Raw genomic sequence first — 17,146 nt, forward strand, 5'->3', positions numbered from 1 at the left:
TTTAAGATATGGAACAAACTCAGATGCCCCTCCGTAGATGAATGGATCAAGAAAATGTTACACACACACACACACACACACACACACACACACACACACACACAATGGAATTCTATGCTTCCATCAGAAAGAATGACATCGCCCCATTTGTTAGGAAATGGAAAGACTTGGAAAAAAGTATATTAAGTGAAATAAGCCAGGCCCAAAGAAACATAGGTCCAATAGTTTCCTTTATTTGCAATAACTAGTAAATGTCTAGGATAATCTTACTAGACAAGCAGAAAAGGTCAAAAGCTATGTACATATGACCATACAAGATGATGCTAAATGATATGAACCCCAAGATAGGGACACAAATGGTTTTTTTCTTTGTCGCTGTTGTTTTTAATGTACTATGTGATTTTTTTGTTTGTTTCTTTTATATGTTCTTCCCCCATGGCATAACCCTGTTTTCACTGCATTTGATTCTGCACTGTATTTGATTGATGCCCTGCATCTGGTATATACATTTTTCTAGTTTGGGGAAGGGAAGGGAAATAATAAAATGCTGAAACAAGGATACAGGTTGACCCATTGTAACAATGAGATGTACAAGACACTATGTTGAAAACAAACTTTACAGCTGGGGGTGGGATGGGGAGCATTGGGGTGGGAAAGGATGGTAGGGGAAAAACAAAGGAGAGGGTAACAATACTCGATAGGAAATGGACTCACTACCTTACACATGTAACTATAACCCCTCTTTACAGTATCTTTACAATAATGTGTGTGTGTGTGAGTGTGTGTGTGTGTGTGTGTGTGTAGATAATGGAAAACAAATTCTAGCACAGACAAAACAAAATACTACCTATAAGTGAAAAGCAATATATATGTCACCATGGATAAATCTCAAAAAGCATTATGCTAAGTTGCTGAGCCAGCTACAAAAGAATATGGAATAGTGTGTTCCATTTCCAACAGGAAAATCTGATCCATGGTGGAAAATACCAGAATAGTATCTGTCTAGAAGAGTGGTCCCAAGGCTTGAGAAAAATGACCTATCTTAAAAAAATTTCATTGTAAAAGTGATAAAAAAGATGGCTTACAGTTACATAATAAGGTAATGAGTACATTTCTTTTTGAACAGTATTACCCCCTCCTTCATTTTTTCCCACTTTCCCTGCCCCCAACACCACTCTTCCCCCAGGTTATAAAGTGAATTTCCAACATAGTGTCTAGTGAGTATCACTGCTAAATTGGTTCACCATTTTCTGTGATTCCCTTTCCCTTCCCCAGATAAACTTCCATAGAAGACAAAAGGTGCAGAAACCAAAAACAGTAACAACAGGGAATAAACCAAAAGAAAAAAAAAGAAATATCTGAAATCAATACATTAAAAAACCTCTTGTTTCCATTTCTTGGAGTTCATTTCAATAAGCATTATTTTATATGGTCATATGTACATAGGTATTGAGCTATTGTGATCCTCTGCTAAGAATATCCTAGATAAATTCTAGTTATTACAAATGAGGGAAACCATGCAACCTACATTTCTTTGGGTCTGGCTTGCTTAGCTTAATATAATTTTTTTCAAGTCTTTCTATCTCCTTATGAATGGGGTAATGTTATTTCTTCTGATGGAAGCATAGAATTCCATTGTGTATATGTGCCGCACTTTCTTGATTCATTCATCTACTGAGGGGCATCTGGGTTGATTCCATATCTTAGCTATGGTAAATAATGCTGCAATGGCCGCACTTTCTTGATTCATTCATCTACTGAGGGGCATCTGGGTTGATTCCATATCTTAGCTATGGTAAATAATGCTGCAATGGCCTTGTTTGTGATGACCTGCATCTTGATAAGTGTTTTGGTGACAGAGGTAAATGCATTTGGCAAAATTCAGTGGGTCTCCATTTCGGATAATCATTCATGTCATTGCATCTAAACTCAACAGAAGACAAAAATAATTATCATTATTGAATATTGAGCTTGGTTAATGATGTTTGTACGGTAGCCAGTTGTGTGTCGGTGTCTGTAGTTTGCTTTGAAGTTCTGTAGTTTGTAGTGAAGACAATGAGCAGTGAGTGAGTGAATGAGAGGAAGAACTGATACATGGAATATACAGTCTTTGGCTGCATATCCACTGTAAAAGATGACAGACCATCTGCATGACAGTGATCCTATAGATTATAATGGAACGGAAAATCCCGATGGCTATTGCCTAGTGTCACTGTAGCCATTGTAACATCATAGTGCCATGGCTTAAGGGTTTATGCTGACGCAACTATAAAAACCTACTGTACTGCTAGTTGTAAAAACCTGTATAACACATAGCCTGTAGTATAACTCATGCCTATTATTCTAGCTATTCAAGAAGCTGAGATCCCAAGGATCCTGGTTCAAAGCCAGCCTGGGCAGAAAAGTTCACTGGAGACCACATCTTCAAGACAACCAACAGATGGCTCAGATGATAGAGTACCAGCAGGGCAAGTAAGCGGAGCAAGACCATGAGTGCAAGCCCCAGTACTACCAAAAAGAAAATAAAGCACATGATAGTAGAGTACATTATGTACAATAACGAATACTGAATAATGATAATAAACAATTTTATTATTGGTTTATTATTACTTTAGTGCATACTCTAAAAGAAATCTTTAAAAGTTTACTGTCTTAGGGTGCTGGTGGCTCATGCCTGTAATCCTAGCCCTCAAGAGGCAGAAAGCTCACGGCTCAAAGACAGCCTGAGTATAGACATGAGACCCTCTTATCAATCAGTGCCTGAACAGAATAGGGCATGTTTAGCATCTTAGCTATATGAAAAGTATAAGTAGGAGGACTGTGATCCAAGCATGCCTGAGCATACACATGAGACCCAATTAAAAAAAATAATGAAGGAACAAAAGTCCAAGGATGTGGTTCAAGACGCAGATGGGCTACCTACCAAATGCAAAGCCCTGAATCCAAGTCCCAGTATTATCCTCTTCCCCTTTAAAAATCAAATTTACTGTGACATAGAGTTCTGCCAACCATGGCCTCGTGCCCTTCATGGGATTATATGTTTGGATTGTAACAAGAGGGTTGTTGAATGACTGGCCTATATTATCCAGATTCATGAAAACGCACTCTATGAGGTCCATGTAACAACAAAATCTCCTGAGGACTCATTTCTCACGCGTGCCCTTGCCGTCACGCCATGTGTGACTGTGAATATGTGACAATGATTTAGTAAGAACAGTAACATAGTCACAGTTGTCTCTCCAGGAGAGAGACTCTCCGTGGGAGGTGAGCATATGAATGATCACTTCAAATCCTTCCAGCTTGGCTGAAGATTTGAAATGCTTTCCAATACAGCACAGAAAGACAGCCTAGTGCAAACCAGAATCTTGACACTTCTGTGTCTGTCACGAGTGCCACACGGTGTCCTGTATGATGGCTGGCCTGTGCATCCAAACCAGAGACCAGAAAATATGGAGAGTGAAGTGGCTATGCACAGATAGATGGAATGAGTCAAAGAGAGAGGTGTACTGTTTTGGTGGTTAATAACTGCGACAAAGATAAATGGGCTAGAACTTTCCAAATATTTACAATTGGAATCTAGCCTCTGGCATATGGTGAATCTCTCCTGGAAGATTTGGTAGGAACAGAGAGTTGCATGTGAGTGAGAGCATGTCAGGCCCCTAGTGATGGAAACCAGTCCCACTCTGCTATCTGGAAAAAGACACACGAGCATATGATTTGTGGCTAGCTTGGGGACCAAGTTTCCTGACAGAATGGAATTGAGGCCACTGGGGGGAACATACAATTCTTTCAACTCCTTGTACGTTGGAAATCTTTCAAGCTAATAAGTTGGAGGGAACAGTTTTAGCCCTATAAAATTCCCAGTCAGGTATTGAAATATTAAAAAGCTGCCCTAGTTTTCTATAAGGTATGAGGACAAATAGAGACATCAAAATCAAGAGAACCGTCAGCTAAAGAGCCCTGGGATGGGGGAAGCTTATGATATTCTAAGCTCCAGGTACAATATGAACAAATAGAAATTTGAGAGCAACAATGAAAAGTGAGAAAAAGCTAGACTTTAGGCTCTTAATTTTCTCTCCATCCCTCTGGATATGAAATGTCCTATTCCATCATTTATTTATTGTATTTTCCATGTTTCAAAAACTCAGGACAGGGAGATAATATTTCCTAGAGTAGTTCTTTTGGCAATTAGTTCAATACTTTTGGGTTATGAAGACTAATGGATACAGTAATTATAAAAATACATACAAAAAAACCACTGTAAACTCTTTCTAGCATGAGCAAGGTGATACGGCTGTTGGCCTACCTAAAACAATGAAAGGGAAATCATCTCGGTACAACAGAGACCAATGAAGTGAAAAGTTGATTGTTTAGAAAATATAATCAATGTCATGTGAGACTGAGCAGTGGCAAACAAGAAAGGAGATGGCACAGAAGGAAATTTTAGAAGGACAAAGGGGACATAAACACAGATCCAAGGAAGTTAAAAAGATATATAAATAGAAGCTGGGCACAGTGGAACATGCTTGTAATCCCAGCACTGTGGAGGCAAAGGCAGGAGGATCCTGAGTTTGTGGGTTATATAGTGAGACCCTGATTCCATCATTCCATCTGCTCCCCCGCCCTCAAAGCAAAAGATAAAAAGTGGTGAAAAAGCTCCAAAGGACCAGGATAAATTCTTAGACAAATACAACTTACAAACTGATACAAAAAAGAGACTAGTCCTTAAAAAATCAATAGTTTAAATTTCTTTCCCAAGCCCCAACCATTTTCAGATAATTTACAGAATTCTTCCACCAGATAAGATACCAATGTAGCTCTATGAAACCAGAACCACTGACATACACCTAGGTCACAGAAGTGTAAGCACAGAAAACAAGAAGTATATGATCTCCAACTAACCATACACAGAAAAATGTAGACGATAATACAGAATGAAAATGCAAAGTGTTTACGTGTGCCAGGAGAGTTGAACACTCTTGTTCACATGGCTGGGATCTTTCCCCAGCATCCACTTCCAGAACCTTTTCATCATCTCAGAATGAAATCCTGAACCCATTAAACAATAACTATGCAACCTCTCCTCACCTTTGCCCTTGGTACCCACTTTCATCTTTGCTACTTTCTACAAGGGTGGTGTTTTTTTTGTTGTTGTTGTTTTTGGTGGTAGTGGATTTGAACTTACAACCTCATGCTTGCCAGGCAGACCTTTTGGCTTCAGTTATTTTTCAAATAAGGTCATATACATTTTGTACACATAGGCCTTGGACTTTGATCTTCCTGCCCAGGCTGCCTACATAACTGAGATTACATGTGTGAACTACCACATTCGGCTAGTTTGTTGCCCCACTAACTTTTTTTTTTTTTGCCAGAGTTGGCCTTGAATCACAATCCTCTTATTTCTGCCTCCCAAGAAACTGGGATTTCAAGGATGAGGCACTGATCTCATGGTTCAGATCTAGCCTGGGCAGACAAATTCAAGATATTCTTATCTCTAATTAGCCAGCAAAATGCCTGAAGTGGCAGTGTGACTCAAGTGGTAGAGCACCAGCCTGAGAAAAAACACTACAGAACAGTGCCCAGGCCCAGAGTTCAAGCCCCAGTACTGGCACAAAAAGTGGGAGAGGCAAACCCCCAATTTCACTACATAAGAAATACAAATGGCTAACAAATGGATGAAACCATTTTCGCCTTTAATAGTAATAAGGAAAATATAGTTTAAATCTGAGTAGGAGATCGCTTTTGTGTGTTGATAACATTTAAGAAGTCGGTAGCAGCAAGTGCTGGTGAGAGCAGGACACAGTTGCGGCTCTGCAGGATGCCTGTCTGCTAGTGGTGGTGGCTGGCATCTTCCAACACTTGGACAGGCGTGGTTCCACTACTTTGAAGAATACTTCAGCACTAGGTAGTAAGGTTGGACAATGGCATACTCTATAATAGAGCAACTCACCTTCACAATGACATAAATCTCAGCCTCCTGAATAGCTAGGATTACAGATGTGAGCCACAGGATCCCAGATTTCTATTTTTGTTTTTGTGTGTCTTACACTAATAATTTCAAGGGTTCTTCATCCTTTGTTGTTATAGATGTTGTGCTCTCCTTTAAAAGTTTGTGGCTAATCATGTATTGTTATTATTTTTTTTTGGTGGCACTGGGTCTCAAACTCACACCTCTAGCCTTTTTGCCTTGGCTACTTTTGAGGTAGAGTCTAGCTTTATGCCCAAGCCAGCCTGGCGAGATTCAGTTTTCAGTCAACAGATTGCAAAATACTTATGGGCCATGAAGCCAGTTTAAAAAATGGTGATCAATATACTTAAGAAATAAAATTAAAAGTCTTATATAATTTCTCATCCCCCAGTGTGTATGTTTGTGTATTTTAATCATTTAGTGTGTTTACTTATAGATTTGTAAGTATATTTTAATTACCACAAATAAGGGAAACCATGCAACCTATGTTTCTTTGGCTCTGGCTTACTTTGCTTAATACTATTTTCCCCAGTCTTTCCATTTCTTTAAAAATGATACAATATGCCAGGCGCTGGTGGCTCATGCCTGTAATCTTAGCTACTCACGAGGCTGAGATTTGAGGATCATGGTTCAAAGCCAGCCTGGGCAGGAAAGTCCATGAGATTCTTACATCCAATAAACCACTAGAAAACCGGAAGTGACACTGTGGCTCAAGCAGTAGAGAGCTTGTCTTGAGCTGAAGAGTGCAAGGACAGTGCCCAAGCCCAGAGTTCAAGCCCCATGACCGACAAAAAAACAATACAATATATTCCTTTCTGATGGATGAGTAGAATTCCATTGTGTATATACACCACATTTTTCTGATCCATTCATCCACTGAGGGGCATCTGGGTTGATTCTATATCTTGGCTATGGTATACAATGCTGCAATAAACATGGTTGTGCTGGTATCTTTAATGTAGCTTGGTTTGTGTTCCACTGGATAAATGCCCAGGACCAACAGACTCTCTCTCTCTTTCTCTCTCTCTCTCTCAATCTCTCTCTCTGTCTCTGTCTGTCTGTCTCTCTCTCTCTCTCTCTCTCACACACACACATACACAATACACACACACATGTTGCTCCCCAAGGTGGAGAGCTCTGTGAATGTCTACAATATTGTAAAATATCCTGAGTAATGTCAACCAAGTTTGAAAGCCCTGCAAAAAAGACTCCACATTCCCCAGAAAACATAAACCTGATTTTTTTGTTACAGCTTTGTGCAGACTAGTAAAACACTAAGTTGGGTGCTAACGGCCCATGTCTGTAATTTTAGCTACTCACGAGGATGAGATTTGTGGGAATCTCAATTTGAAGCCAGTCTGGGAAAGAAACTAACACTCCATCTTCAATTATGTAACAAAAAAAACAAGATAGAGGGTGGCTCAAGTGGTAGAGTACCAGCTACAAAGAGGTAAGCTGAGTGAAAGTACAAGGACCTGAGTTCAAGCCCTGATTCTGTCACCAAAAAGATAAAATAACACACTGGATATAACTCAGGTGTCTAGTGATTGATATTGGAGATTAGAACGGATAAACAGATTGAATCATAGGCACATGATGGAAAATTATGTGATATTGCAAAGAAGCTTCACAACTATGTATAATGACTTAGATAAACCCTAGAAATAAAATAGTGAAAACACATGTTGCAGGATTCCTCCTATGAACACAAAATAACCAGAGTATGGATCCTGAAGATAAACTATCTAGGGTCAAATCTCAGCTCTGTCATTCAGGAACCATGTAACCTTGAGCAAAATAGTGAATTCTGATTCTCAGTTTCCTCATATGCAACTGGAAATAAAAACCTATCTCAGGATTAATAACTGTGAAGTGTTTAGAACAGTGAACATGTAGCAAAGAACACAGGAGAAAGAAGAAATTCATCAGTGTGTTAGTTCTTAAGTTACATGATAGGTGCATGTGTTTCTAACACATTTATAAGATTATTTCTTTGTTGCTTTGTATGTCCCTCCCCCACAGTATAACCCCTGCTTTCACTATATTTGATGTCAGTATAACTTGGGGAGGAGAGGGGGAAAAACAAGTCATTTAAGGATACAGGTGGACCTGTTGCAACAATGAGAAGTACAAGTTGTCATGTCAAAAACGAGCTTTACAACGTACAACGTCGGTGCGGGGTGGGGGGAGGATTGGGGGTAAGAGGGAGGCTGGGAAGGGATGTGAAGGGTAAACAAAGGAGGAGGCTGCAATGCTTGGTAAGAAATGTAGCATTATCCTGCCCATGTAATTGTAACCCCTCTGTACAGTATGTTCACAAATAAAGTAAAATTAAATTAAATTTAAAAAAGTTACATGATAGGTGTTTCTACAGATTCTATATATATATATATATATATATATATATATATATATATATATATATATATATATAATAAAAAATGCCATGCCAAGGCTTTGTAAACTTATGCTTAAGAAGACCCTAGGCCACACACTGCCAGAGGTTCATACCAGTTATTCTAGCTACTCAAGAAGTTGAGATCTGAGGATCAAGGTTCAAAGGCAGCTCAGGCAGACAAATTCAAGAGACTCTTTTCTTCAATTAACCAGTAAAAAGCCAGAACTGGAGGCACAGCTCAAGTGGTATAGTGCAATTCTTGGAGAAAAAAATTGAGTTCAATATCCAGCACTGATGCTTCACACACACACACACACACACACACACACACACACACAGAGATAATACTGAAGGTAGGTAATAATGACATCTTGGGCAAAGCATACCTGGTTCTCAGCTGGTCCACAGCAGGTGCCACCCAGCTCTGAAGCAGAGCAAAGAGCCGTTTTTCTTTATACCGCTTGGTGTATTGAGCCAATAGTTCCTGGGCCACAACCTGTGAACATTTATCATGCATCAGCCATGTCTCAGAATGTAAAAAATACCAGTGTAGTTAACTGCTGTAAGGTAGTTAAGGTCTATTGCTACCTCCTAGGAAGAATGAAATATGAGATTCTGTCCTTCCTGGGGCCCCCTTTGCCTATGGCAAACATATGGTACTTACCCTACCCCTCTAGCCTTCCCTCCCTGGGGCTGACTCCTCACTGTGTGCTGCTCTCTCTTCCCTTGTCTGTGCAGCCCCTGGCACTGGCCCTGAGACTAATTATTTAACTTACACTAGGCAAGTGACCCTAGTTAGTTAACCCTACTTGCCTCCCATGAACCAGATGGCAGATGTCTGTTTTCTTCATGCCTTTGATGTTCTCTGGGTGATCAGGCTTTGGGGAATGTGCAAATAAAGCATAGTGGATAGTTTGCAACAATAGGTACTAGACATGTGAGTGAGGCCATGGTTGGACCAACATAACTCTGTGGAGTCCCCACATTAATAAACCCAAGCAAGAGCAGAAACACCACACCATATGAACCAGCCCAAACAGCTGGCCTACAGAATTATAAGATCCCAAAATTACTGTGGTCTTTGCTACACTAAATTTCAAGGTGACTGTTACTAATCGAAACACATTGTTACCTTTCAATGAACAATTTCTTTATGTCACTTCACATATATATTTTTTCTTTGCATGACTTGGATTTTATTTTTGGCAGCACTGGGTTTCAAACTCAGGACTTTTCAGTTGCTAAATAGGCATTCTATTGTTTCAGTCATGTTTCCAGCTTTTTTTTTTCCTTGGCTATTTTTATAAAAATTGTAAAGATGATATACAGTGGGGTTACAGTTACATAAGTCAGGTAATGAGTATCTATCACTTTCCCTCATTTTCCCAGTTTTTTCCCTCCCAACCTCTCTCCCGCAACAAATTGTATAGTTCATTTCCAATATAGTGTCTAGTGAGTATCAATGCTGAATTAGTTCATGCTTTGACCACATGTTTTTATATGTCATATAAAGTGATCTATATGCTTTCATTCACCAGTAGTATATCACAAGTGATATTTTTAGTTTGCATTGTTATACAGCATTTTCTTTATCTGTTTTGTGACTTCATAATACTCTGTGTTAAATCATAATTAAACATTCTCATTCAGTAGGATATTTAGGGTGCTTCTGGTTTTATTCTTTCTTGATAACCTAGAGGTCAAAATGTTCACTCAAATAGCATTGTTCTGTTTTCATTACTTGAGAATAAATACTATGGGCTTGATTGAATACCTCTCTTGGTAATAAGGGTTATTCAGGTCATGGGAGAAGACTAAAAACTTTATCAAGGCATCCTTACCTGAGGGAGTTTTGTTGGCATTAATGGGCTAAGCCACTGATGTGTGATGCAGGGATAGTTTAACCAATGAAAGACCATGTGTGACACCTAGTGTTCTGTCGAAGGCTAAGTGATAAAATTTATGTGTGCTACTCCAGAGCCTGACTCATCTGCCCAAAGCTACCACATCAGATTACACAGTCTCAGACTGTGGAGGGACTAAGCCCTCAAACTCCACTTTCAGCAAGAGATGTTTTAGGCCAGTATCCAGGACTCAGACTTTCTCTCCTTTTCCATTGCCATGGTAACCAGCACTGTTCCCAATTGATCTCAATTGGTCCTTAAGCTTGGCCCTCAGTCTGCATTTGAAGCTGCCATGTTGATACTATGTAGAGATGCAGGCACTGGTATGTCATATAGTGATGTTTTTGGGTGGTGGTGCTAGAGCTTATTTATTTTAAATTTTTGGTGCTGAGGATCAAACCTAGGGAGTAATACATACTAGGTAAGTGTCCTTACCACTAGACTACATTCCTCACCCACCCTCAGTTTGAACTTGGGTTCTTGCGTTTGTGAGTCTCCTGCTCTGCTTACTACTTAACCTCAGGGCTTTTATTGCTTTTTTCAGGTGAGCTGTCAGGTTTGTAGTCCTTGCCTGTGATCTTCCTACTTTTACTTCCCTCACTGCTGGAAACACAGGCCTGTACTCCTCTCATGCACCATTTTGTTGAGTTTAGAGCTAACATTTTGTTGGGACTGGTTTCAAACCACAATCTTACTGATCTGTACCACTGGAACAGATGAGATTACAGACTGCAACCCCCCAACTAGCTGATTTCGTTCTCATTATAAATTATTTTCCTTTGGTGTCTTTGAAGTACTACCTTGAATTTTGGAAATTATGTCTTCAGCTGGGATGGATCAAAGAACAGGAACACCTTTATGACAGTCACTGCTATATAAAATAAGTATGAAGTCCAAACACTACTAAGAATGGAGAACATGACCTAACCTCTGAATTAAAACTAAAATAGAACAGCAGTCGTTTCACAAATACATCCCCAAGATTAGCATTCTCATTATCTTGTTTTTGCTAATCTATTCATTCATTCTGGCTCTAATTCTATCTCCCTCTAGCTACACAAGTAACAGCATTCCAACATTTAAACAACTGCTTTTGCTCCATAGTTGTCCCTTGCTTTATTTTCTACTATAATATGATGACATAGAACAGAACATGTTGGCTGATATATGGTTCTTCTACTTCCTGAAATGTAGGTGCCAGGTGGGCAGGGGTGTTTACCCTTGTGCCATCTAACTGTATGACAGGCTTAGGGGATGGGGCAGTCATTCTTGAATTAGTAAGGTTCTCTTCCTGTTTACAATGTATCCAGAATATTCAGTCCTTTAACAACTCCCTTTAACTTTGCCACTACGTCAGCCTTTCTGATCTAAGGAACTTAAATTGGGAAAATTAAATCACCCTAGCTAGAATTAAAATTAGAATGATATAATAATTGTGCTAAACTTAAAATAGGGAGAAATTGGGTTCTGGCTAATAGCACAGAAGCATTTAGAAGTGTCACTCGTTTTCTGGGTCATGAATCAACATGACTTTTTAAAAAATGAGGTTATTTTTTCTACTGATGTCCTCGTGGTAAAAGATTAAGGAATTGAAGCTATCAGCTACTGTGAGATTTGGGTGTCACATACTTTAGATACAATTCTTTATTTGGATAACTTCCTAGGAAAGGTAGCTGTTGGGTTTGTTTCCACTGCATAGACATTTTCTTAAGTACAATATGTTGTTTCATAGACATGTGTGATTTTCAATTGTTTTAGATGAATCTTGCTATGCAAACTGGGCCAGCCTTGAACTGGCAATCTATCTGCTTCAATTTCTCAAGTGCTGGGATTACAGGTGCTCTCCTACCACCAATGTTGTTTTTGAACTTTCTATTTACAAGTATTTATTCAAGAGTAGTTGCAGGGGGCTGGGAAGGTGGCTCAGTGGTAGAGTGCTTGCCTTGCATGCATGAGGCCCTGGGTTTGATTTCTCAGCACCACATAAGCAAAAAGAAAAAAGCTGGAAGTGGCGCTGTGGTTCAAGTGGTAGAGTGCTAGCATTGAGCTGAAGAGCTGAGGGACAGCGCCCAGGCCCAGAGTTCAGGCCCCACAACCGGACACCCCCCCCCAAAAAAAAAAGAGTAGTTGCAAAAGCAATACCAAGAAATTCTCTCTAGCTATCATCTAGATACTCCCCCCCAAACTGATCTCAATTATAAAAATGATTATCAGCTAGGTACTAATGGTTTATGCCTGTAATTCTAGCCTACATGGGAGGCTAAGACTGGGAGTGGGTTGAGGCTAGTTGGCATAGAAAAGTTCAGGACACTCCTTCCCAACTGAGAGCTGGGTCTAGTGGCATGTGCCTGTCATCATAGCTATGACTGGAAGCCTGAAAGAGGCACTGCCCAGGTGAGGGTATGGACAGGAAGTGAGACCTTATATAAACAAGCCATAAAAGAGCTGGGAGCATGGCTTAGTGATAAAGCACCTGCCTATTCATGCCTGGAAACTCAGGCTGACTGAGCAAGCAGTCTGACACCATTCTTGGCTTTCTTTTGTTTTGTCTCCTCTCCCTCTCCTCATCATTTCTTTTTTCTTTTTCTTTTCTTTTCTAAAACACCCTGTCTACAGTTGGAATCAAGCTATTCTGTAGCCCACATTTGAAAACTGTGAGTCTGAACAATAGTGAGGAATATGACATCAGAGACACAGTTATAATAAATATCATATGCATCATGCAACACCCATTATGTAACACCAATAAATGTTATTTTTTAGGTCCAGTCACTTTTCAAGGCATCCATGACAAAGCCAACGTTTTTGCACACTAAGTATTTTGCTGATTTATGCGGGCATAGTGATATATGGATTTAAAAGCCTAACAAGGAGTATTTGCTGCCAAAGCAGCAACATTAGAGCTGACTGGAATAGAAAAATCAGGAGTCCTAAGGAAAACCCAGCAGATAATTACTCTGCAACAAGGATGGGCTGGGTGTTGGGGCCTCACTCAGGTTTGTACAATGTGGGGGCCACTAGAATTGACAGTACTTACAGTACAAGGGGCTAATTCTGTCCCAAGGAACCCTGAAAAGGACCAGCTACATAACTGAGAGCTCGGGGAGAAATGAAAATGGACTGATCAAAATCTTTCAAAAATTATTCAGGATTTCAAGGTGAGGACAGCAGAGCCATAGACCAAGCAGAGGCCCTTCAGAGCATGGGGAGATATGCCACTGTGGAGGCTTTGCTTCAGCAGTGGTCCTGGCTTTGGAAGTTCCCATGTAATTGGCATGGAAAATGGATGACACTCAGACATATGAAGGAGACATATGCATGCAAAAATATTACTGTTTACCTGACATACAAATGTAATAGAGTGTCACCTGGTGCCAGTGGCTCACGCCTATAATTCTCGCTACACATGTGGCTGAGATCAAGCCTGGGCAGGAAAGTCCCTGAGACTTTAATCTCCAATAAACCACCAGAAAACCAGAAGTGGTACTGTGGCTCAAGTGGTAGAGTGCTTGCCTCAAGCTGAAGAGCTGAGGGACAGTGCCCAGGCATAGAGTTCAAGTCCCACAACTGACCAAAAAAAAATAGAGTGTCCTATGAATTTTGTTTTCTATAGCTGGGAACATTAAGTTTCTGAAGGGCAGCTCAGAGTCACCCAAGGAAGTGAAGTGAACATGATATTCCTGCAGACATGATAGTTCTTCACCTTTCATAGATGCTGGGCATCCCACCATGGCAAGAGTTCTTTGAGGAAAATCTTTAAAATTTCTCTGGTAATGAGAGAGAGAAAGAAAGAGAAAAAGGAGGAAGAGGAAGAGGAGGAGGAGGAAAAGAGAAAAGGAAAGGAGAAGGAAGAAGAGAAAGACAGAGAGAGGGAGGAAGAGGAGGAGGAAGAGGATGAGGAGGAGGAAAAGAGAGAGAAAGGGAAAGGAGAAGGAAGAAGAGAAAGACAGCGAAAGGAAGGAAGAGGAGGAAGACGGGGGGGGAGGGTGGGAAGGAGCCAAGAGAAGAGAGTTAAGACTATAAGTTAACACACAAACTAACAGGTATGATGCTAAGGCACACAAGGAATTCCTAAGTCTTAGACATGGATGTGACTTTTTTTTTAAGAGGAGAAAATAAATATTTAGATCCAGCAAAAATTCTCACCCATTTCAATTGAAGAGTGATTAGGGTTTTTGTTTTTTTTGTTTTTTTTTTTTTGCTAGTTTTAGTTAAAGCTGCATTCAGTTTAACTTATCTTCCTTTGTCTCTTTCCATTAGACAATGTTAGTGTATCCTTTGTATTTTCCTTTGTTCCTCTTTACCCCGTACTGTGTACAAGGTACATACTGTTGAGAATACTGGGGATTTAAGACATGACTGAGACTAGTCCAATGGAGAAGCCAGCATAGATACCCAGGAGCACTGTTGGCAACTGTAAGGACATCACAAACCCAGAAGCACATCAAGCCAAAAGAAGATCTCCTCCCTGTGAAGATCAGGAAGCCCTTCTTGGAGGTGAGGAATTTGACCTCTGAGCCTTAAAGGGCAGAGATGCACCTTTAATTTGTTCATTCTCTTGTTCATTTAGTTATACAACATCTAAAATAGCAACAACAATCTCCTTTAAGTGTATTCTAAGGCTAAGCTCTGTTCTAAACTCTTTAGATGGAAAATTGATTTATTATAAGCTGATTTGTTGAATTGAAACTCATTTGCACAACTACTTAAAGATAATAGCAATAGCTGGACATTGGTGGCTCACACCCAGCTACTCAGAAGGCTGAGATCTGAGGATTAAAGCTTGAAGCCAGACAGGGCAGAAAAGTCCATGAGGCTCTTATCTACAATTAACCAGCAAAAAACTGGAAGTAGAGCTGTGGCTCAAGTGCCAACCTTGAGGAAAAAAGCTAAAGGATGGCACCCAGGCTCTAAATTCAAGTCTTAGCAACAGTACATACACATACAAAAAGATAATAAAAGAAAAAAAACTGATTTGATGCTTATGATATCCTTAGGTAGCCAACAGACTAATTCTGTTGTCTGGATAAAACAGCAGAAGACTAAAGAGATTAAGCAAGTTGTCAGGGTCACACAGACAGGAAATAGAAAGGTGGGGACTTAAACCTAGAGTCCAAGTTCATAATAAATCTACACCTACACAACTATAAAGGTCAAGTATTGGGGGTCCAAAGAGAATGCAAGGACCCACAATGTGGCATCCTGGGCAGACAGGCAAGAAGAGACAGGTTGACAGTATATGCAGTACGTGCAGCTCAGTGGCCACAGAGGAGTGTGGCCTAGTCATACCTGACCTCAGCTCTGAGCCTTGTCAGACAGTGAAGGACTGGGCTTTTCTGCATCATGAAGAGTACTCTCAATAGCACAGAAGCTGAAGCAGAGGTGCAAGAGGCTGCCACCTGAGCCATGCCTGCTGTTCCCTTGTTGGAACTTCAGACTAAGTGCAACATGATGGTTGCGGTTTCAGGCCTCAAAGGGTCCCGGTCCTTGGGGGATGTAGCAGTAGATGATGCAGAGCCAGCTCCCCAGGGAGTTGTTCCTTCGTTCCCTTGGGTCTGTTCTCCCTCTCCCTGCATGTTACCCACATACCAAGGCCTCCCTGACATCACCCTCCTCCCGCAGTACAAGGCCCTCACCCTCAGCTCCAACTGGGCAGCAAATAGCCAGGTTGTTGGAACATAGCCAGGTTGTTTCAAGTCTCAGTAAGACCTGAGCCCAGCATCTATGAACCAAACCCACCACATTACAGAAAAGCCAGAGCTATATTTGGTATGGAGGAAGAACACAAAACTTCTCATCTAATGGACCACCACACAGCCTTCATTGCAAACCTACTGGGTGCCTAGCATTCCAGTGGAGTGATTACAACCCCATGAGATAACCCTCATTTTACAAGTGAAGTTTCTAACTCTCAGCGATGCCTGGAATTCGTCATCAGAATGGATAAAACATATACGGTCCATGAGGCTGCCTTTCAGGCCTAAGTGGGTACCATTCCTCCAGAACCCCTCCTCTGTAGCCCCTTGTAGTTATGGCCTAATGCAGGGTCTTCTATAGTCAGTACCCACAAACTCCCAGGGATGTACTAGACCAAAGGATAGGAACTTTTGCTCCTCATTCTTCCTCAGGGAGGCACCAGCCTCCCAGTGGTTTCTAAGGTAGTGGCTGGAGTAGAAATATTCAGAGGAATCAGGAGGCTGGAAGCCAAGAGCCACCCCATAGGCAGGTTTCTTTAACCATGCCCCTCCCTAGCCATTTCACATTCTAAAAAGTGTTTTACTTTCTCTTGAACAATTGGAAGGCCAGATCTCCTTGGGACCCCTGTCAGTGGGAACAGAATAGAAGCTTCAGTACCCTGGAAAGGGGCTAATGCCCCCTGTTTGTCCAGATCTCCTCTTCCCATGCTCTGAGATTCCTGGATTGGCTGCCATTATTTAGGCCCCTTCTTAGTCCTGAAGGCAAATGGCTGGGTGTCTATTGGCATGCTTAGAGCACACTTGTCCTGAGGTGAGCCACAGACTTAAATTTCTGATCCATCCCCTTTTCTACTAAGAGGTAGAACATGGCCATGGCCATCATCACCCCCAGCCTCCTGAGCAGTCAAAGCTCAGACATGGGCATGCTGGCCTGACCTGGCTAGCGGAACCCAAAGTAATGCAGCTGGAAGATCTGAGGGAGGTCTTCCCTTGAGATTCTGCCCTTCCTGTGGGTGTATAGCAGCTGCTTTGAGACCCTAATGAGATGGTCCAGGGGATTCACACCAGGGTGAGTTCAGTGAAACTAACCTGTGGGAAGAGGTGGGCTCTCAAGGACTGATGGACCCAATGGCTGGCCCTGGGTTTACTGTAAAAGATGGCAAGTGGCAGGTGTACCAAT

The 17,146-nt window shown here is 41.0% G+C and overlaps 1 protein-coding gene across 1 annotated transcript in view; it reads right to left on the bottom strand.

The window, feature by feature from the left end:
• Acoxl (acyl-CoA oxidase-like) overlaps window positions 1–17,146 on the bottom strand; it is a 278,059-nt gene that overhangs the window by 89,185 nt on the left and 171,728 nt on the right. The window contains 1 exon segment of the mRNA XM_013019717.1: window positions 8,753–8,862. Within this exon segment, the coding sequence (XP_012875171.1) occupies window positions 8,753–8,862 (110 nt within the window).

The sequence above is a fragment of the Dipodomys ordii genome, unplaced genomic scaffold (assembly GCF_000151885.1).
Source record: "Dipodomys ordii isolate 6190 unplaced genomic scaffold, Dord_2.0 Scaffold47, whole genome shotgun sequence".
Lineage (NCBI taxonomy): Eukaryota > Metazoa > Chordata > Mammalia > Rodentia > Heteromyidae > Dipodomys > Dipodomys ordii.